This window comes from Arachis ipaensis, chromosome B8 (assembly GCF_059453495.1).
Source record: "Arachis ipaensis isolate K30076 ecotype BB chromosome B8, ASM5945349v1, whole genome shotgun sequence".
In the NCBI taxonomy this organism is placed as follows: domain Eukaryota; kingdom Viridiplantae; phylum Streptophyta; class Magnoliopsida; order Fabales; family Fabaceae; genus Arachis; species Arachis ipaensis.
Genome location: NC_142443.1, coordinates 136,630,731 through 136,654,562, shown reverse-complemented (window position 1 = coordinate 136,654,562; position 23,832 = coordinate 136,630,731). Strand labels below are relative to the sequence as shown.

Genomic DNA, 23,832 nt, shown 5'->3' with positions numbered 1-23,832 from the left:
TTCGACAAACTAGGTCTAGATGAGAAAGAGTTAAGAGCCTACCCCGACACCTTGTACGGATTAGGCGACACGCCAATAAAGCCACTAGGATTTTTGCCCCTCCACACCACCTTTGGAAAGGGGGAGAAATCAAAGACTCTGAGTATAGACTTCATAGTCATCGACGTGGGGTCGGCCTATAATGCTTTAATCGGCAGAGCTACCCTTAATCGACTCGGAGCGGTGGTATCGACACCCCACCTCTGCATGAAATTCCCGACCTCAGCAGGGATAGCAACGGTGAGGGGAGATCAGAAACTGGCAAGGAAATGCTACAATGAAAGCCTAAACCTGAGGGGAAAAGGCAAAGAAGTTCACAAAATAGAGCTCGGTGGAGCAAGGATTAAAGAAGAGCTACGACCACGACCCGGAGGAAAAACCGAGGAGATTCAGGTCGGAGAAGAGGAAGGAAAAAGCACTCACATAGGAACCAACCTGGGGGAAACCCTAAGACAAGAATTGATTAAGCTCCTAAGAGATAATTCCGATTTCTTCGCCTGGAAGGCCTCCGACATGCCTGGGATAGATCCAAAACTCATGTCCCACAAGCTCTCGGTCCACTCGGGATCTCGACCTGTACAACAACGAAGACGCAAGCTCGGCCCAGAGTGAGCTCTAATAGTAGAGGAGCAAGTACAAGCGCTCCTAGAAGCCGGTTTCATCAGAGAAGTCGAATATCCAACATGGCTAGCCAATGTGGTGCTAGTCAAAAAACAAAATGGTAAATGGAGAATGTGCGTCGACTATACCGACTTAAATAAGGCATGTCCCAAGGACCCTTATCCACTACCAAGCATTGACACCCTAGTAGACTCTAGCTCGGGGTATCAATACTTGTCATTCATGGACGCCTACTCAGGGTATAACCAAATCCCGATGTATGAACCAGACCAGGAAAAAACATCATTCATCACGCCCAGAGCTAACTTTTGCTACGTGGTCATGCCATTTGGATTGAAAAATGCAGGGGCCACATATCAGAGGCTGATGAATAAGGTGTTTGCCCCTCACTTAGGGAGCTTAATGGAAGTGTACGTCGACGATATGCTGGTAAAGACCAAGAAAGAAGTCGACCTCTTGTCTGACCTTTCACAAGTCTTTGACACCATAAGGTTGCACGGGATGAGACTAAATCCTGCAAAGTGCGCCTTCGCGGTGGAGGCAGAAAAATTTCTAGGATTCATGCTAACACAAAGAGGGATCGAAGCCAATCCCGACAAGTGTAGAGCTATCCTAGAAATGAAAAGCCCGACTTGTTTGAGAGAGGTCCAACAGCTGAATGGCCGACTAGCAGCTCTCTCCAAGTTTTTTGGCAGGATCAGCACTAAGATCCCTTCCACTGTTCTCCCTATTGAGAAAGGGACACCAATTTGAATGGACTCCCGAATGCGAGGAGGCGTTCCAGGAGTTCAAAAAGTTTTTGAGCCAACCTCCTATTTTGACCCGACCTGTAGCCGGAAAAGACCTCGTCCTATACCTATCCGTGGCAGACAAGGCTGTCTCAGCAGCCTTGATAAGAGAAGACGAGGACGGTCAACACCCAATCTATTTCATCAGTAAAGTTCTACAGGGCCCTGAGCTAAGGTATCACAAATTAGAGAAGTTTGCCTACTCCTTAGTGATAGCCTCTCGAAGGCTACGGCCTTACTTTCAAGCTCACACAATAAGAGTCCGCACGAACCAACCCATGAAGCAAATCCTCCAAAAGACGGATGTTGCAGGAAGAATGGTTCAATGGGCAATAGAGCTCTTCGAGTTCGACTTGAAGTACGAAACTCGGACGGCGATTAAAGCCCAGTGCCTCGCCGACTTCATTGCAGAATATGCAGGGGATCAAGAGGATAAACCAACTACATGGAAACTCTATGTAGATGGATCCTCCAATAAAACAGGAAGCGGCGCAGGCATAATATTGGTAGATGAAAGGGGAACCCAGATAGAGGTCTCCCTCAAGTTTGAATTCCCAGCTTCAAATAATCAGGCAGAATATGAAGCCTTGATTGCAGGATTGAAGCTGGCAGAAGAAGTCAGTGCTACGAAGGTAATGATATACAGTGACTCTCAAGTGGTGACCTCCCAAATAAGTGGAGAATATCAGGCAAAAGACCCGAATATGAAGAGATACTTGGAAAAAACTCTGGAGCACCTTGGGCGTTTTGCAGAAACCGAGGTCACGCACATAACTCGGGACCTAAATAGCAGAGCAGACGCCCTATCCAAGTTAGCAAGTACCAAGCCAGGAGGAAATAACAGAAGCCTGATCCAAGAAACTCTCCAGGAACCTTCAGTGGTAAAAATGGAAGACAAACAAGAAGTCTTTGAAGTGGTCGGATTAAACCTCGGATGGATGAACCCCTTGGTCGAATACCTGAAATTCGACATCCTCCCCAAGGAGGAAAAGGAGGCCAAGAAAATCCGAAGGGAAGCTCAACACTATACCTTGGTGAAAAATATTCTCTATAGAAGGGGGATATCAACACCATTGTTAAAGTGTGTACCGACCTCAAGAGCCACCGAGATATTAGAGGAGGTACATAGTGGAATCTGCGGGAACCATCTCGGAGCAAGGTCATTAGCCAGAAAGGTGATCCGAGCTGGATTCTACTGGCCAACCTTGCAGAAAGATGCCACAGACTTTGTGAAAAAATACCAACCGTGTCAAATGCATGCAAATTTTCACGTGGCCCCCCCAGAGGAGCTCATCAGTATCACCTCCCCATGGCCCTTTGCAAAATGGGGAATGGATTTGTTAGGTCCTTTTCCCCAGGCGCCAGGACAAGTCAAATACCTAATAGTGGGAATAGATTATTTCACAAAGTGGATAGAAGCAGAACCACTGGCCACCATCACTGCACAAAGAAGTCGGAGGTTCCTCTACAAAAATATAATCACAAGGTATGGGATACCTTATTCCATTACCACAGATAACGGAACCCAGTTCACCGACTCCACCTTTAGAAGCCTAGTAGCCAGTATGAACATCAAACACCAGTTCACCTCAGTGGAACACCCACAAGCCAATGGGCAAGCCGAAGTAGCCAACAAAGTCATACTGGCAGGGCTGAAGAAAAGATTACAAGATGCGAAAGGAGCTTGGGCTGAAGAGCTCCAACAAGTACTATGGGCTTACAGAACAACCCCCCAATCCGCCACTGGAGAAACACCCTTCCGACTAGTTTATGGCGTAGAAGCCATGATCCCAATAGAGGTCAATGAGCAAAGCCCAAGAGTGATTTTCCACGACGAGATCGGGAATATACAGGGGCACAAAGAGGAGCTCGACTTGCTCCCCGAAATCCGAGAAGAAGCCTAGATAAGAGAAGCAGCGTTGAAGCAAAGGATGACCGCGAGATACAACAAAAAATTCATTCGAAGGAGTTTCACCCCAGATGACTTGGTTCTAATCAGAAACGATATTGGAGTCAACAAATCAGGGGAAGGAAAGCTCGCTGCTAATTGGAAAGGACCATACAAGATCAACGAGGTCTTAGGAAAAGGCTATTATAGGGTAACCGACTTCGACGGCAACGAGTTACCAAGATCATGGCATGCTTGTAATATGAAAAGGTACTACAGCTAAAAGCGAACCCTACTCCCTGATGTACTCTTTTCCCAATTTCATAATTTTTTCCCAAAATCAAAGGGTTTTTCTGAAAAGGGTTTTTAACGAGGCATCATAGTAGGGGCTAAGGGAAAATAAATTATCAAAAGCCCTTAGTAGCAATAAGGTACCTCCTCAATTAATAAAGATCTCTTTCATTTTAAATATCTCTTTTAAATTCCCTTTTTATTCTCTTTCTACGAAACGCGCCGATTTAAGCTCGACAAAACGTGAAAATCCCATGAACCGACCTAGATGGTCGTCAGGATAAAATGACGAGGTACAAGTCGGCGTAAAGAGGCTATAGAAGTCGATCATGATAAACTCGGGAGCAGTCCGACTCATAAGTCGGAATGCAAAACCGAGTAAAATTAAAATGAATCGCAAAAGTAGCCTAAGTCACGAAAAACTCAATAAAACAAAATTGAGTACTAGGAATAACAAAAAGAGATAGGAAAAAACTAAGAAAAAGTTGTAAGGCTGCCTTGAGGATCAAAGAGATTCAGAAAAGCAGGCAAGCCCCAAAGAAAAGGTTTTTTCCAGAAAAGATCAAAGAGTCAAAAGAACCACGAACAGAAAAGCATGCGCGCATAAGGTAACTCAAAACCCTTTCCCAAAAAAAGGGCATTTATTTAAACACTAAATTAAACCCTTATTAAAAAGGGTATCGAGAATTTGTTTTGTTTACGGCCCTAAAAGGCCAGAAAATTGTTGCAAACATCAACAAATAAATATAAAAAGAGTTTAAAAAGAGGGGCCCACAGGCCGAGCCCCAATAGCCAAAATCACTTCTTAAGAGGAGTAGAAGGATCACCACCACCAGGACCAGGAGTTGGAGAGAAAGTCGGAGGAGCGGCAGAAGAACTCGGAGCGTCCTTAGAGCGAGGAGGGGACTCTATGATCCTCTGCCCCCGAGTCTTCAAATCAGACTCAGACTCCACCACGGGGACAGGAGGATCCACGATGGCACCATCAATAACAACCTTATCAGGGTCCAAAGGAGAAAGGTCCAAGTCAGGAGCAATGACTCCGACCTGCTCCTTAAAAACCCTCCAAGCCTCGTCAGCACCATCCGCAATAGAATCCTCCAACTCGGCATAGGCCTTCCGGGCATTCAGCAAGTCATTCTTTACAGACACAAGATCAGCAAATAAACTATTGTAGCTGGCTTGCGCTGCTTTCCTCAAATCCACCTCCATGTTGCATTGGGCTTGCAACTTCTTCTCCTTCTCCCGGAGGCTGGCGCTCTCCTCCTTCAGCTTGGCAACTTCCCCCTCCAACTCCCTCTCATGCTCCTGATATATGCGAAGCCTGCCTTCCAGCTCATCGACCCTCGAGGTCGTCCCTAAAGAGCTGAGAGGAGTCTTCTCAAATATATCTAAGAGTTTGCCACAAACCCCCGCCGTCTTGAGACTCTCCTCAACCACAATGGTGAGGTAGTGCCGAACAGAAACATCATCCATACTCATACGAGCATGGGGATAAATGTTCTTTCGGACGAACGCAAGAGCGTCCGCCTCACCAGAAGCGCCAGACTCTAAGGTCTTGCGCTTCTTCGGCTCTGGTTCAGGAGTAGGTCGGACAGAAGGGGGTGGCAGAGAGGAAGCAGAGGAAGAAATTACAATAGGTTGGGAGGGAGTCCCGACGTTCCGAGGAGGAGGAGGAGGAGAGACAACCGCCCTAGCACCACCAGATCTGGCACGAGACCTTGCCTTGGCTTCCTGAACCCTCTGGTAAGACTCTTGAGCGTTTTTCTTTGCCATCTCTGCAAAAAACAAATTGGTAGCTAAAAGTCAGACAAGTCGGTAAAAGAAATTGCAAGTCGGAAATTAATAAGAAACGCAAAAAGCTACCTAGTTGTGACTGGACAAAAGTCGGCGACCCCTGGAGAAATTTTTTAGTATCCAAGTATGGGGCCCTCCCCCACACTTCTCGGAGGAACCCTACGATGGCCGCCTCCACTTCGTCCAGGTCATCCAGACCATATTTCTCACAGGGGGAGGCCTCTAACCAGTATAGAGGAAAGCGAGGAGAAGAACTCTCATCTAAGAAAAAGGGGTGGTGACCCTCTACTGCTTGAACTTTGAAAAAATAGCTTTTAAAATCGTGAAAGGATTCGTCAAAAAGGGTAAAAAGCCTCCGACCTTGTATGGCTCAGAAGGACACCCACTGTTGCTTATTATTTAGCCCACTGAAGGGCTTGGTCATATGGAAGAGATAGAAGAAAATCCTCAGAGAAATCGGGAACTCTAAGGCCTGGCTGATAAATTGGTAAATTTTCAAAAAACCCCAAGAGTTGGGGTGAAGCTGGGTGGGAGCAACCCGGCAGTGACGTAACACAGACATTTCAAACTCTGAAAACGGAAGAAAAACGCCCAAACGGGTGACCATACTCTCATACATAAAAAAGAAATGAGGGGCCGCCTCGTCGGCCCTCCCGAAGCAAACCCGGTCTTCTGGACCCGGGACCACCAACTCATACTTCGGCTCATCCTCTTCAGAAGTACAAATTCTGTGGTGAGTACGAAGGTGGGTGATAAACTCGGTATCGACTGAAGGCTCCTCCCCTAGGACCGTGACATCGACCCACTGAGAGAGAACATCTACGGAAGCCATTTTCTTTTCTTAAAAAGGGTGACAAGAAACCTACAAAAAGAAAAGGAAAATCAACACACGGTCTCTAAAGGGACGGGGTACGGAACTAAAGCCTACAAACCAATCTACCTACAAAATAAAAGCACGCAAATAGAAAGCATGTTACAGAAGGGGAAAAAGCTAACCTTTAAGTCTGAAATCAAGACTGGAGGAAGTAAAAGCCTTCGAAACGCAAGAATGCAGCACGAACGAATGCAAGGGAAATTTGAAAAATCGCAGAAACGAAACAACGAAAGAGAGGGAAAGTATTTATAAGAACGTTAGGGGCATAATGGTAAAATTGGGGCAATCATTAATGAAGATGCACCGTTACCAAGGCCATTAAATCCCTACGCACACCCCTAACGGACACGACGCTTGATTAGACGTAACTGTCAGAACCGAAAGGTCAAGAAAAAATCACGTCGGTTCTTAAACCATCACATCGGCCCTCTCGCAAATCGGCTACGACCCCGAGTTGAATACTCGAACCCAAATCCTAAAAGAAATTTGGGCTCGAGTAGGGGCACTATTCATACCCTGGCCCAATAATAAAGGTCCAGGACCCAAGCAAATAGGCCCAACCCAAAGGGTTGGCCCTCACCCAGTACCAGCCTTCATCCCAAGAAGTCGGTACTAAACACGACCTGCTCCAAAGAAGTCGGATACGAGGGTTAGCTGGCAGATAACACTCATTCGAATGAGTAACTGCCCCTAGAAACTCTCTAACCACTTCATAGAGCCATATCTTAACCTCCCTAAGATATGGGAACGGTTATCCACCTAAAAAGGTGGCACTACTTCAGCGGTGGTTATTGGTTCACCACTATAAATACACTGACACCATTCAGGTATCTCCAAGTTCCAATACTCTCTAACCTGCTCACACTCTTGCTAACTTAGGCATCGGAGTGTCTTTGCAGGTACCACCCCCCATCATTTTCACACGTGCAAGTCGGACGGAGGAACACCGAGAACAGACCCACTCGAAAGCCACCTCCTTCATACGTTTGGGCCAACCAGCGCCATCCAACCCATTAATCTCCGGTTACCCACCGTAACAATTGTTATATATGAATTTTTTTAATAATTAATATCTTTTAATAGTGAGTTATTTTTAAATTTATAAATTTAAATAATATTATGAAAAAAATAATTACATTAATTTTAAGTATTTTAATTAATTAATTAAGTAGGACCACAATAGGGACTAAAGTTAGTTTCTCCTATTGGAGAAGAGAAAGATGCTTTGAGTTCCTATTTACTATTTATGATGCAAAAACTGATGTGGAGTTACTTTTTATGACAGGTGGACCATAAATAGAAATTGTGATGAGTTCCCTACTAAAAATGGTCTAAGACCAAAGACAAGTAAAGAGTTAGTTTAGGACAAAGCCTGTCGTTTACAGAGATGGCAGTCAGTTTTACTCCATTTGGTGAGACGATATTAAATCTCCAACTTGTCCTATTTAATGGGAGATTAAGCTCTTCATATTTATTTTTTTATTTTTAAAAAAATTTGTTAAACATTAAATATTTAAAAGAATAAATTCAATTTTATAAATATTTTAATAAATTTATAATTTTTAAATTCATAAACACAAAAGTGTTGTGTTTATAATACTAAAACAGATTTATTCCACAACATAGCCACAACAACAAATTAACAAAAAGTCCAGAACATAATCAGCAAGAAAAAACTTTTTTTACTTATTTGGATTAGAAACAAAATTAAGTAAAAAATAAAAAAATATATGTGAAATTCATGTAAACTTTTTATCTTTAAAGTTACGAAGAAAAGTAGTAGAGAAGTGCAAACAATAGTAAAAATACAAATTTATCTTTTGAGTTATAGAAAGCAAAATTTTTAATTTACTCTCTTTGAAATTTGAAAACACACGTCTCTTCTCTTCTCCCATTTCACCGTCGTCCTCAACAGCTTCCCATTGTCGTCTACAACGCCACAACAGCGTCGTCATCGTCTTGACAGTTTTACCTGATCTTCATTAATGCATCCTCAATAAAGGTGAGTTCTTTTTTCCATCGTTTTCGTAGTTTTTCTCAAAACAAAATAAAAAATTCTTCATTGCACATAGTTGATAAATTTCTTTTGTTTTTCAATTGAGATATTGTTTTGATTTTACATTCCATTGATGATTCTTATTTTTATAGTAAAAAAATTAGCCTATTTTTTCTTCTCTGCTTTTAAATGAGTCTGTCATTATAACCTAAAAATTCAAACATTTTTTAACTTGTATTTTACTGCACCAATTCATATTTGGTCCAAAAAAAGTATTTTTAATTCGATTAATCTTTAATTAAGTGTTTTTAATAGCATAATATCATTGAATTTTGGCAATAAATCAACGCATATCATTTTATTGATCCCAACGTGGTAAATCAATAGCATATCATTTTATTTTATTAAAAAAAGAAAACGAAAGCTTAATTTCATTTTAAAATTATTTTATTTGAAAAATGTTTACATCTTTAAGATACATAAACTAATTTTTTGAATACCCTTAATTATCATGTAATTTTAGTTGTAAAAATATATTATTAAATTATTAAACTAAAAAATTTAGATTAATAACTAAAAATAATAACCGAAAATAATAAACTATTAACTCTAATGTTTTTCTAAACTTGAACTCGAAACATTAGGGATAAAATATTAAAGTAGTAGACTAGAGCTAACCTTGATTGGTTTATATAATAAATTTTGTCCTAACTAATTTATATGAATTAAACAATTTACGTTTAGTAGTTTGATTTGCAAAAATTATTTTTACTACGTTTAATTAAAGAGTAGAAACTTAAAAGTTAGAAATAATAATTTGGTAATTTACAATTGATTTTCGAAGTTATTTATTATTTTAAAAAAATCTCACCCCACTCAAGGTCTTCTCAAAGACCCTTTTAGATTTCCATCAAGACGTATCGAGAAACTAGAGAAACGATAAAATATTATTAAGAATAAAGGACATTTTCGTCCTGACATTTTTTTTCGCATACATTTTCGTCCTCAAAGAATAGAAAATATATTTAAACCCCTGACTTCTGAAAAACGTGGATATTTATGTCCTTCCGTTAAATTCAGTCGTTTGCACTGAACGGAAAAGGATGAGCTGGTAGAGGTGGCGCTGAGGTGGCCGTAACGGAAGTCAGGTGGCATGGAGCATTTCGTAACAGGACATATAAGTCCCTGGAGAGAAAAACGACGCCGTTTTGTAACCTCCCCCAATCCTATTTCGGATAGAACTAACTTAACCCTTTCGGATCAAGTCAAGAAAGATGTTCCTTCTTCCTGGAACCCTGCAGCTCTTGCCTCGTAAGTATTTTTTAGAAACAGAAACACAAACATGAAGCTTGTTCAATCAATTTAACACAGCATATGCTTATGTTGTTCATCAGGTTCATTGACAAGTATGGCACCCATGTGATTGTTGACGTCAAGATGGGAGGTAAAGATGTGGTCCACATCAAGCAGTCAAAGATTTCAGATCTTCCACCCGCTGAACTGCAGAAACTACTAAAACAACTAGCTGATGAGAGGTTTTCAGAGGATTCAAATCCATCTTCCAATGCTAATCCTGCTCAAATATCAGGAAAACTGAAGGCAAATATCAACCACCATATACACCTTCCGTTTCATTGTAGAAAAAAGAAAGAAACCTCTAACATAATTCAACCATGTTTACTTTCAGGATGATCATGCCAAGCTGTGGAGGCAGAACCATTTTCCTCCTGCTGGAAGACCAGTTGTAAAAAGCCACTCCAAGAATGATGTTTCGGTCCGCAGGGGAGGCATTGATATTCGTCAGCCTTATAACCAGTGGCTTCAAACCATACTACAATCCCCCAATGTCATATCAATGTCTTTTGTTCCTATTACTTCCTTACTCAACTCTGTTCTAGGCAATGGATTCTTGAGTCATGCCGTTAATTTGTATCTTAGATGTGAGCAAACATTTCTGAATTACTTTTGGCACAAATATAGAATGAGTAATATAATATAATATAATATCTCTAGTACATGTTTTTCTGAGAGTTTTATGTATCAAATAGATAAACCTGCCATAGAAGATCTCCATCATTTTCTGGAATTTCAGTTGCCACGGCAATGGGCACCAATGTATGGAGATCTGCCTCTTGGATATGGCCACAAGCATAAGAAAAACATGTCTCCATCACTTCAGTTCAGTCTCATGGGACCCAAGCTTTATGTTAACACTGTCAAGGTAATTTCATTCAATTTAAGCAAGAAGCATATTATGTTGAGGGGTTCTTTCAATAGAGAAGCATTGTATAAGGAGAGGGATTTGGAAGTAGATGAAACTATTTTATTCTTGAAGGAAAGGACTTGTTTAAAATTTTTCTCTTTAAGGATTGCATTCAACTATGTTCTATTTTAATAGAATGCTATAGCATTGCCTAATCTACTGGCAATGAGAATTTACACAGCAGCAGTGTAAAACATCAATCTCAGTAATTTCCATTAACCAACCCCAATCCTAACAACTTAAGAACAATTGAACAAACTAAATATAATGAACTACAAACAGTGATTGCACAGACAGCAGCATTAAGCAAGCAAGACCTAATCCACTATCCACACCAGATTCTCTAACAAATGTAACTAACTAATCTAATCAAATTGAAATTAGCTAAACAAAACTAACTAAACAATATTAATTAACTAATTGCAATAACAGGGTGAATTAAACAGAGAGAAAGAAGACCTGGGAAGCACAGGGGTGGTAATGAGAGAGAGAGAGAGAAAATGATGGTTGGGCCCTAGTAGAGACGGTGGTGCGCCGGTAGTGAGGCGGCGGCGCGGCGGCAGTGGGTCGCCGAGAAGGTTGTCGCGGACGAACGGTGGGTGGAAGGAGGGTGAGAAGAGAGAGAGACTAATGGGAGTAAGGGAGTGAGAAAGGGAAGAAGACGCGAAAAGAGAGGAAGGAGGAGGTCGCCGGCGTTGATGGTGGCTGACGGAGGCGCCGCTGTGCGGCGGTGATGGAGGCAAGGGCCATGGAAGAAGAATGGAAGGGAAAAAGGAGGAAGGAAGAAGAAAAGGCAAAGAAATCCGAAACAGGATTGGGGGAGGTTACAAAACGGTGTCGTTTTTCTCTCCAGGGACTTATATGTCCTGTTACGAAATGCTCCATGCCACCTGGCCTCCGTTACGGCCACCTCAGCGCCACCTCTGCCAGCTCATCCTTTTCCGTTCAGTGCAAACGGCTGAATTTAACGGAAGGACATAAATGTCCACGTTTTTCAGGGGTCAGGGACTTGAATGTATTTTCCATTCCTTGAGGACGAAAATGTCCGCGAAAAAAAAGGTCATGGACGAAAATGTCATTTACTCTATTATTAATGAGATAAATGATTAAGTTTCGTTACGTTAATATGTATTCTAATTATATACTTTAAAAATATTATATAAAAAAATATTTTATTTAAATTTATTTAAAATATTTTTTATATTTTTAATGTATCAAATATATAAAAAAATTTAAAAAATTTCTATTAATATATTTTTAAATGTACTTTTAGATCATAAAATAGCTAAATCTAATTATTAATTACGATCATATTTAAGATGTCCATATTCCAAAGATAAGTCTTAGGCTTGGTTTGGTAAAGCTTTTCGAATATGTGCTTATGCTTTTTAAAAGCTCAAACTCCTCATTTTGTGTTTGGTAAATAGAAAAGATCACGTGCGCGCTTGTGCTTGCAGCTTTTAAAAGAGTAAGGTACTTTTAAAAACACCTAAGATAGAGCTTTTCAAAGTTGACTTGTGCTTTTCAAAATTTAAAAGTCTAATATAACCTCATATGTTAACTAATTTTCAAATTTAATGCTTGCATTTATGTCTATTATAGTATTTTTAAATTTTAAAAGCTATTTTACCAAATGCAATTGTTGTTACTTGTGATTATTAAAAGTAATTTTTAATTTGATTTACCAAACATAAATGCTACAACTTTTAAAAAGCCATCTTTTAAAAGTTAGCTTTTATAAACTACTTTTAAAAAGTAAAAACTTTACCAAACTAAGTCTTACACTGTGTTCTTCTGATCCCGTTTTGTTTTATAGATCTAGCTAGCTCATTTAATTTGCTACACTTTTATAAAATCTTTGAATTAATACACATTCAAATTTTATAAAATCAAATAAAATGAACAAAGTAATTTTTTACCGTGAATGAGATGCATATGAGGGAAGCTCCTCTGTTCTCAGGTCTTGTTTGGTTAATGAGTAGAAGAAATCAAGAAAACAGGACATAAAACACAAATATACAATAAGGTGGGATGAATTATCCAGGTCAAGCCACCAATAAGGTTCTCTAAATTCGAAATCCAATCCGATTTGAAGAGAAAGTCATGAATTTCGAGTTAAGTACTATTTTAACTTCTGAGACTAGCGAGTTATACTGATTTAATTTTTGACTTTTTAATTGCTACAATTTGATTCTCAAGATTTAAATTTAAAAAAGTGCACCAATATAGTTCTTTGTATATTTTCCGTCGCCAGAACTCAACGTTGTTAGTGTCGTAGTTCAAGCTTTGCCATGCTGAACATCTTAAAAAAACGTCGTATGCATTTTGGCGCTAAAAAAGAAACTAAATAACTTTGTTTTAGGGTTTGAATAATACTAAAACGTTATATCCCTTTTTTTTGAACAATACTAATTGTTGAAACCCTCAAATGACACTGTTTAATATATTTTTTAGTACTAAAGCTTTTAATATATCCAATATGAAAATGCTTAAGCCACGTCACTAATAACGATGAATTCTGACAACAGAAAAATATAAGAAAGACTAAAATAGTATATTTTTTTTAATTTAAAAGACCAAATTATAACAATTAAAAAGTTAAAGACTAAATCAATACAATTTATTAATTTCAAAAGTCAAAATGGGACTTAACTCCGTGAACTCCTCACTCTCACATATTCTATGCATGCATGTGGGATGAAACTACCCCGGCGTTAAAGGGAATAACTGTTGCACAACTAGGTGCAGAGTCTTTCTCTCTCTAATGGCAGTCGTTGTATAAATATCTCTATATTTCTGGTAATTTTTTTTTATCTAATTCTATCTACACTACTCTATAGAAATACATGCTAATTTGGCATTCAAATCCCTTATAAATACCTCCAATCACACCACCACCGACTCTGGCCCAGTTCCACAAACAATTCGAGTAAACCACTTTGAAAGGATGATTTTATTATCAATTGTGATTTTTGAGATGGTTTAATACGAAACTGGGATTTGAGCTGGGAAAAAAAAATTCTTTGACTAATTAAGAACGTATACATTTGAGGAGTTACACTTGTTATTATTATCTGTAATTTTAAATATAAGTACTTAGGATAAAATTTTAAATACTCTAAAGATAAAACACACATTTAACAATATCTGGAGAGACGACATTCCACCAAGGATAGAGCTTTTAAATTGTTTTGTGATCATAGGCAATAGTAGACACTCATTATTGGAGGATGTGTGCTAAACGTGGGGATTTGATTGTGATAAGACAAATTGACTCACACCATTGTGCAAGAAAATGGACTCTGCTCATAATGCCTCAATATGTTAATAGTTTAATACTAATTGAACTATCCATTGCCGTCATTACTTTTAAGTGTTAAGAGTTTAGAAAATGATGACTGTGTATGTATGGCAGCATGCACCACTGAGAAATTAACACTTTTAATTTGCCATTTACTTACAATGTATCACTTTACCTTTTGATGCTAATTGCCTTGTTACATGGTTACTCAGATCACACTTTTGACTATAGTAAATGAATCTTTAAATGATAATATATAATTGTATTCACAATATTTTAAAGAATTTTATTTTAATGTATCTCTAGTATACAAAATTTTATATAATTATTTAATTAAAATTATATATTTAAATAATTAATTATATTTTTAGTATTTTTTAATATAATATATAATTAATTATATTTTAAGTAAATTCTTTTATAAAAACAACACATGAAAATTAAATTTATATTTTAAATTTGAGATTTTGTTTAAATAATATTGTATTGTTTATTATTCGAATTAATCGGTGTTGAGTTGTCTATATATACTCACAGAAGAATTTTAGATATTTTTTAAATATTGATACTTTAATAATTTTAACTGTTGATTTTAATTATAAAAAAATACAATATATATTAATTAAAATTAATAATTAAAATCACTCTACAACATTATTTCAGAAACATTTAAAAAGTTTTCAAATACTCACATATATATTGGATGTTGAACTAAAAGTTTAGGACGACCCATTATTATTTATTATATTTTGATAATAAATATTCCCACTCATAATAACGTAACAAGTGGTTGAAGACCTTGCCGAAAATGGGTTTGACTCAAGTGGGGAGATTAAGCCTCATCATATGGTTGATGAGATTAAGTCTCAAAATGGATTTATCATATATAATCCATTATTATTTTGATAATCGAATGTTATCCGTTTAATTGTAAGATTGACTGAATCAGTTCAAAATTCAAATAATGTTTGATCATGTAAGCAGAGGAAACATTTAATTTGAATAATGTTTGACATTGCCAATGTTGGTTCACCAAACCCTCTAAGTAAATGGTACTTAGATTTTTTTAATTTTTTGCTATACCAATGATACATAGTTGATTTCTATAATTGTGGCCCTAACAATAATATTTTTCTTCAAAATTTTCACCAATTAATAAAGCACGTATCCGTTTTAAAATATATATTTGAAAACAAAAAAAAATATTTAATTTCAAAATATTTGATGTCCATATATTTGATTGTGATAATTAAATAAATATTGATTATATATATTTAGATTTTTTTATTTAAATAAAATAAAATTTTTATTTGTCAATTTAAATCCGAATATAAAAATTTATCAATTTGTATATTTAATTGTTTTTTCACAGAAAAAAAAAGCAAAAACAAAAATTACAATATTTACACTGATGTTGTCCGCGAAAACAGCACCAAATTTTATCGTCAGCGAAAATAGAACAAATTTTTTTCTCATACATTTTCTTAATCATTGTCGGCGAAAATGAAAAAAAAAACGTGGGAGTGATTGAAAAAAAAAAAAAATTTTAAAAAAATCATGTTTAAAAAAATAATAATTTTTTTATTTTATAAATAAAAAAATCCCGAACCAATAATTTTTTATCTCTTCTCTTTTATGCCCATTTTCGGTGATTGAAAAATCGTGGGAGAAAAATATTGCTCTATTTTTACTACAACAACAGTAACAATACAAAAAATTAATATTGTTTTGGCTATTAGCACCAACATATATATATATATATATATATATATATATATATATATATATATATATATAAAAGCATAAATAAAAGCATAAATAAATGTTCAGAACTGGTAAAATTATATACTAAAATTTATTTGAGTAAATAAATAATTTATTTTATTTAAATAAAAAAGGCCTATATATTTAGCCTATATGAGTTTTTTTTTTTTTAGTCACCAAAAAAAATATGAGCTTTTTTATGACTGTATTATACTATGCAAATGCCAATGAAAGTCCTATATATTTAGCATATATTTAGTACTAATATATATATATATATATATATTAATTAGTATGCAAATAATAATAATATTTAATGTATAATTTATTTATTTTTTGATAGAATTAATGTATAATTTATTAAAAATTAATTTATTATTTTTTTATAAATATTATAATATGTGAAAATAATGATCGTATTTTTTATTATTATTTAAAAAATTATTCATAATTTTTTTATTGTGTAATTAACTTAAATAATAATCTTTATTATTATTTTTTTACTAAAAAGATCATATTTATACTATTTATATATTTTTCTAATACTAATAAATAAATAAGTATTTATACTATTATATTTATTGTCCTAAATAATGGCTTAATTTGTATGTTAAATAATATAAATTATATTTGGTATATTAAATTCATTAAATTTACCTATATTAAGAGGGAAAAATTATGTAATAAATCATATATTATAAAAATTGGTTGACTTATACATAAATTTAACTTTATTAAAAAAAATAATTTATCATATATAATAATCTTTGATATATGTAGTATCATGTATATATTAGAATAATTTATTTTAATTATATGTATTATTATTATTATTATTATTATTATTATTATTATTATTAGGATAATCTATTTTAATCTATTTTAATCTCAGGTAAGCATATCTAAATTTTATATATACTAAATGTAATAATATTTAATAGTATATAATTTATTACCATAATGACTAAAAGTATTAATTCAAGTGAGCAAGATTAACCTAGGCTTATTGCTCGAATCCCAAATCTAAATTAAGTTCATTATCTTAGGACTCATTAATACAGATGAAGTCCACATGTCCTATATCAAATTGGCTCAAATTGAATTTTTGTTGTTAGTTAGCATGGTAATGGATATTCGTGTGGGCGCGGCAGACTTCCTTTCCCGTCCTTTACTCCTGTTTTAAAAAAATATCCTCCCTCTCCTCTTTATGTTCGTCCAAATTTAATTATCCTCTTAGAAAATGCAGATACGTATAATTATCTATAAATATTCTTTGAATTAAAAAAATAACAAAAAGATTCATAATATAATAATCAACAAATAATAAATTTAATATAATTCAACATAATTCATAATGTATTTATTATGAAAAATAACATTTTAAAATTAAAAACGTGAAGAGTGTTAATAGCAAATAAAAACTTAAAATTATATGTAAGCAAATTAAAATGATGTATTTAATATAATTTACAAGAAAAAATTTTCGTTAATTAAGTATAATATACATTTTATTATTTTGTATGAAATAATATTTGTTTTAATTTATATATTATTAGTTTTTTTTTACCTTTCTCAACTCTAACAATGATTATTAGGTCTAAAAGCTCGCTCACCTCGTTAAAAACAATTATAATCTAATAAATTTTATCTAATAGTGTTATACATTGAGATAATCATAGGAAAATTAATTTTAATGAGTTAATGGTATGGTGTTTAGTCACCACAAGAGATAAAATACTCCTATTATATATATAATTTGGAAAACCCTAAATCTCAAACCTACGACGGCACAGAAAGAAGAGAAGGGTTAGGATTTAGGGTTCTCAGACACACACACACACATATATATTAGTCATTTTTTATAATAAGTATATTGTAGTTATTTTTTATAAAAAATATTAATTTAGACCGATTCAAAATTTGGTTTATTGATTTTTTTGGCCAAATCAATTTGTCTAATCTAATTTTGACAAAAAATAACACAGTTTAATCAGTTATATATATTGAATTTTAATTACTAAAAAACATCTTAAAAAAATATTTTAAACGTCTTTATCTGAATGATTCCATTTAATAAATAATACAATCCTTTAAAACGAATAATTATGAAAATTTATCAATAAAAAATTAAACTAATGAATTAATTAATAGAAACTAATAAATCTGTTAGTATTTGTATATTAAATATTTTAGTATTAGTAGATATACATTTAGTCAAAGTAATTATCTATTATATTATATAAAAATTGCATTTTTATTTTTAATGATGTAATTGATGTGGGTATGTTTTTTAAAGTGTTTTTCGATTTATTTTTTTAACTCGTTAAATATAATTTACTACTCAACTAATTTATTTCTTTTAATATTCTGATAGTATTTTTTTAATTTATTTCTTTTAATTTATTAAATCAAATTAATTATACTAATTATGTGTATTAATTAATTAATTTAATTAACTTATTAGTCATTAAATAATAAATTTATGAATAAAATAGGAAATTGAGATATTTTTAATTAATAATTATATTAAATCAAATCAAATCAAATTATATAGTCACAAAAAAAAATCAAATCAAATTATATCTATTTAGTCAAATTCAAACCATGTAAATTAAAGACCAAATTAAAATAAGATTATTTTTTACTTATTTAAATTGAAGGTAATAAATACAAATTAATTTCGTTAGATAATCATGATTTTTTGTCCTTTTATATATAGATGGCCAAAAAAACTTACAAGAGAATCTCTAATATTTGGTATTAATTTTATTTTAGGTCCCACAAGATGCCACATAAATATTTGTGGACTATATATTATAAGAATTAATTTAAAATTAAATGTAAAATTTGTCACTCTAATACTTGATTTCATTTCAATTTAAATTTTAAATCATTGTTTATTATTTGAAATAAATTTAATTAAATTGTGAAAATTTAACTAAAATAAAAATATAAAATTACAAAAGATTGATAATTATATACCATATTTAGATTGAGAAAAAAATTAAAATTTTATAAATAATTAAAAAAATTACGTTAAATTAATTTGGATCCATTTTTTTACTAAATCAATAAGATAATAAAAAATAAAATAATAAAATATAGAGTACAAATAAGTACATCTAATTTATTTGAGTAAATTTTAATTGAGTCTTTATCATAACATTACAATAAAATATCGTTACAATGTTGCAGTAACACCATTAGTGTTTATTTTATGGATGGGTTTAAAGTTTAAACAAGTGGCAATTTTTAATTTTAAATCAGTTCATTTACTGTACAGGTCAAAATTGATATCTAAAATTGATCGCATTAGAATTGTTCTAAGAATTATCATTTTTATCACTCTTGTTATTTTAACTCTTTTTTTTTCTTTATGTATAATTTCTTTTATGTATAAATATACTCAAAATAAGAAGACATGGATAAATATTTCATTGATTATTTGTTTGACGAATATTATAGCCTAGAAATGACTCAATTTAAGTATTCTAGCGCTGTTGATAGAAGTTATTAGATCTGTAGTAATTAGGGTGATCAGTTTATTTTTTATAGTATTAGATAAAAGAATATTTATTAAAATGAATATACTATTGTAATAAATTTTTTTTATCAATTTGTTATTTTTTACCTAATAAACCACATTCATGTTGAATATATTATTTTTATCAGAAATCATACATAATGGATTGATAATTTTGTGTAAAAACACTAATTAATTATTTTCTATAATAAAGATATTGTAGTCATTTTTTATTAAAAAAATATTAATTTAGACCAATTTAAAAGATTCGATTCATTAATTTTTTAGCTAAATCGATTTGTTCAATTTAATTATGATAGAAATAACATGGTTTAATTGATTACATATGTTAAATTTTAATTGTTAAAGAATATTTTTTTAAAAATATTTTAAGTGTCTTTATTTAAATAGGTCTCTTATTAAATTATAGGGTAAACTATTTTTGCTCGAATCTTTATGACATAAATTGATACATATTTCAAATTATAGAAAAAGAGAGTGATAATTCACTAAGCCCTTGAAAGAGATTCATTCTTGTGAAACCTCATATATATATATATATATATATATATATATATATATATATATATATATATATATATATATATATATACTTGGTTCTCTTCTCTAATATCTAGTTTATGTTAATTGAGTCTCCTATGCATGTCCAATTTTTATTTTATTTTTTCATTTTTCAAATTAATTTAGTTTGCTTTTCAAGGGTGTTAATAGTGACATGGGCACCCAAGTTGATGCACTACTATTGAAACACTAATTAGATTATCATTATCATTATTTCTTTGCCGTTTGCACTAAAATTTGCTTTGCTCACTAATTAGTAATTACTATGTATACAAAACAAAACATTAAATATTCAATCAAGCACCATATATATACTTGATTTTGTTACATTATTTCACAGGTCTCTCTGAAACAAATTAGCCGCTTGATTTCCTCAATAATGATGCCGTTTATTGTTACAGCATTATTTACATTTAATTATTAGGCTTGCGTCTCAGCTGAACTGAATATATCGATCAAATCCTGCATTATAAAAGCAAAAAGCAACAAAATTAAGTAGATTAGTCAGATGAAATAATCAAAACATGAAGAAATGAAAAGTTTATATAGACTGACTGGGCATATTCAATGTTGATTTTGGCATTGGAGAAGCGAGAGATGGCTGAGAAGGCAGTAGTTGACAAAAGCATGGTGGGACACGGAGTTCGATGACACAAATCAACAACCTTAACTTCAATTATGTCACTTTTGCAGGGTCTATTGTCTCCACTCAGACACCTTATTTTGTAACGCCTTCCACATGCAGCACCATTGTCCCACAATCCTTCATTCACAGCTACAAACATATTCCCCGCTGGAAATTGCTCTCTTCTATTTCCATCACAACTAGTGGCTGCACAAATTCAAATTAGGACTATCTAGAACTTAATTATTATTATAACTAGAAGAAGAGAATTGTGTGTTCTTACGTATATATGGAGGTCCATAAGAAGTAGCAGTGCCAACATCTCCAAGAATTAGGCTTAATTTTATGAACAATAGTGTAGACAAAAGTGCAAGGTGAAAATACCTCATCATCATGATTTTCAAGTAAGGCAATAATAAGAAGTTAAGGATCACCCTAATAAGGATTTTAATTTGTTTAAATTGATAGTGTGCCTACATATATAAAACTCCATTGGGTGTTATCAATTTATAGCCAACATGTTGCTACACGTGGCAAGCTTTTAGAACAAAAATTCATCATTACTTCTAGGAATGTAATTCATGTGGCGTAACTATATATCGTTAAGATTTAATTATAGAAAGTGAGGTTTAATTTATAGAATTTTTTGTGGCCGATAGTTAACCTCTCATCAACTATTCGCTTCTGTGCTAATCCTAACGCTACAAAAAAACGAAATATTTGTAACAATTTTTTTTTTTTAAATTTAAAATAGTTACAAATTGTTATTTTTTAACAAGTTAATTATTATTATTACAAAATAATAATCTTTTGTAACTACAAGATAATTTGTTATAAAAATTCAATATGTTTTGTAACGAAATGTAGTGTTGGTTTGTCGCAAAAGTTTAATATATTTTGTAACGAAAAAAAGTATTAATGTTACAAAAATTTAATATGTTTTAATTTATGTTAAATTGATGAATTTAATAGATAAAATTTCATGAGTAATTATCTAATAATAAATACTGTGTATAATTTAAAATTTAAAATTTAAGTGATTAAAAAATAAGATAAAATTATACTTCAAATTTTTAATTTTTTAATTAAAATTTTAAATTTTTTTTTCAAAACTTAACCCTAATTTCAAATACGAAATAGAGAGAATGAAGATGAATAAACAAAGAAAAAAAATACAAAGACCGAAAAAAAGAATAAAAGAGAGAAAAGAGCAATTGAAGAAGGAAAACAGGACGGGCCATAGTTAAGATTATTTATTGCTAGTTTATATTTACTTTAATTTAATGTGGTGTTATATTCGTAGTTAATGTTTACAAATGCATGTCAATGACTCAATGGTGTGTGGTCATTTATTTCCCTAAGACTGGGCAAGGCTAGCTAGTAAATAATTAATGGCCTTCATGCAATTTAATTTGCCTTATAAATGTTATAGAATGATTTGTTTGAATAAAATTATTATTTTATTTGTTGGTATATCTTCTGTTACCTTCCCCCCACCGGCAATATTTTTATTAGAATAAAATGATAAATAAATCTTTAAAAATTTATACTTATTTCTCTAAAATAATACATATATTGAAATGTGTAAACCATTTGTGTGAACTTTTCTCTGTCTTCTGTTTTATTTTTTATCTTTTACCTTTGCAAATATTTATTGTAATTATACTAATTCTTCTCACCGTTTGATATAACTTGAAAACACTAAAATACTCGATAATAAAATATGATTTTAATTAATATGTATCTAAAATATATATTAAGATTTATTAATTAAAAAGATTTGTATAAAAAATATAAAAAGTTAAATTTTTAATATATTTGTTATGTAATTATTAAAATAAAATATTTAAAAAATTTTACTAATAACATATAATCTTAATATATATATATATATATATATATATATATATATATATATATATATATATATATATATATATAACTTTTATTATATTAATTATATAAATAATTATTTAAAATATAAAATATAATTAGATAATTATATAAAATTTTTATTTTATCAGTATATTAAAATTAATATTAAACCACTCTTTCACCTTAGCTCATGATAACAATAAAGACGTCTCACGGTCCACAAATTTAGCTCAACAGAATATACAAATTCAATTATAATTTTAGTCTTTATTTTATTTTATTTGTTTTTATCTTTCATAAACCAATACTCTATATATACTTAGTTTTACCGTCATAGTTTACAATTTTTAATCAATCAACAATCAATAAAATTTCATTCTTTCACAATTTTATGTGCAACGTGCGGCGAGCTATGGCCGTGGCCTACGCACCGTTTTGAGAGGCGCGTTGCGTCCATTCTCCTCCGACGCGTTGGTGGAGAAGCCCAGACCAGGCGAGATCGGATTGGTTTCCGGTATTCCCGATAATCACCTTCGTCGTAGGGTTGTAATTTACTCTCCTGCTAGAACTGCTACTCAACAAGGATCTGGAAAGGTTGGAAGGTGGAAGATTAACTTTTTGTCAACCCAAAAGTGGGAGAATCCGTTGATGGGCTGGACATCAACTGGAGACCCCTACGCCCATGTTGGCGATTCTGCTCTGTATTTTGATAATGAAGAATCAGCCAAGGAATTTGCTGAGAGACATGGCTGGGAGTATGTGGTCAAGAAGCCACACACACCATTGTTGAAGGTTAAAGCATATGCAGACAATTTTAAGTGGAAAGGTTTACCTACCAAATATTTAGAGGTTGATCACTTCAACAAAAAACTGAAACTGGAGTGATAAAACTTCTCCTAATTCTCTCTTTATCTCAATAAGTTTAGTATTTTTGACATTTTTCATCCTCCAACTTGTAAGGGCATATTAAATTATTTTTACATCTTAGTCCATGACAACAATAAAGACGTCTCACGGCTCATAAATTCAGCCCAACAGAATAACAAATTCAATTATAATTTTGTCTTTATCTTATCTTTATTTGCTTTTATCTTTCATACGCTAATACTCTATATATACTTAGTTTTACCTTCATTATTTACAATTTTCAATCAATCAACAATCAATAAAATTTTTTCATCTTCTTTTTTTCTTTCATTATTCTTTATAATTTATTATCTTTCTGTATTCTTTACGTACTTTTTCTGTTTTATACTTTTATTAATTAATATATATGAAATACTTTATTTTCTTTCCAAACTTATTAATATATATCTTTAATTCTGTGAAGTGTGAATATTTTTTTTCTTTATTGACTTGATCAGATTCATTAAAACGTTAGTCATTGAGAATTGAGTTTATGGGAGATCATTGGCGGCTATAAAGAAAAATATATTTCATTACATCTTTTTTTTTCCTTTTAACGCAATTCTAGTTCGAGACACATATTTCTACCAAAATAGTGTTATTATTATCAATGTAATAAATGTTAAACGTTAATAGTAAGTTGCGGGTTCGAGTCTCTTATCTTTTCAAATTTTTAAGCCAATGAATAATAGCCCAAAT

At 32.5% G+C, this 23,832-nt stretch overlaps 2 protein-coding genes and 1 pseudogene across 2 annotated transcripts; 2 read left to right on the top strand and 1 right to left on the bottom strand.

The window, feature by feature from the left end:
* The first annotated feature begins 9,447 nt into the window (after window positions 1–9,447).
* Window positions 9,448–10,749, top strand: LOC110265381 (MACPF domain-containing protein NSL1-like). Its single transcript, XM_088495880.1, has 5 exons — window positions 9,448–9,605; window positions 9,689–9,893; window positions 9,982–10,234; window positions 10,343–10,515; window positions 10,693–10,749. The coding sequence occupies exons 1-5, from the start codon at window positions 9,448–9,450 to the stop codon at window positions 10,747–10,749; spliced, it is 846 nt and encodes a 281-aa protein (XP_088352006.1).
* A 9,272-nt stretch (window positions 10,750–20,021) lies between these two features.
* Window positions 20,022–20,812, bottom strand: LOC107612355 (EG45-like domain containing protein). Its single transcript, XM_016314103.3, has 3 exons — window positions 20,636–20,812; window positions 20,283–20,559; window positions 20,022–20,189 (listed from the first exon to the last, which is right to left on the bottom strand). Exons 1-3 carry the CDS (start codon window positions 20,745–20,747, stop codon window positions 20,183–20,185), a joined length of 396 nt encoding a protein of 131 aa, XP_016169589.1. The 5' UTR covers window positions 20,748–20,812; the 3' UTR covers window positions 20,022–20,182.
* Window positions 20,813–22,617: 1,805 nt separating this feature from the next.
* LOC107611689 (NADH dehydrogenase [ubiquinone] iron-sulfur protein 4, mitochondrial pseudogene) lies at window positions 22,618–23,112 on the top strand (annotated as a pseudogene).
* The last annotated feature ends 720 nt before the right edge of the window (window positions 23,113–23,832 follow it).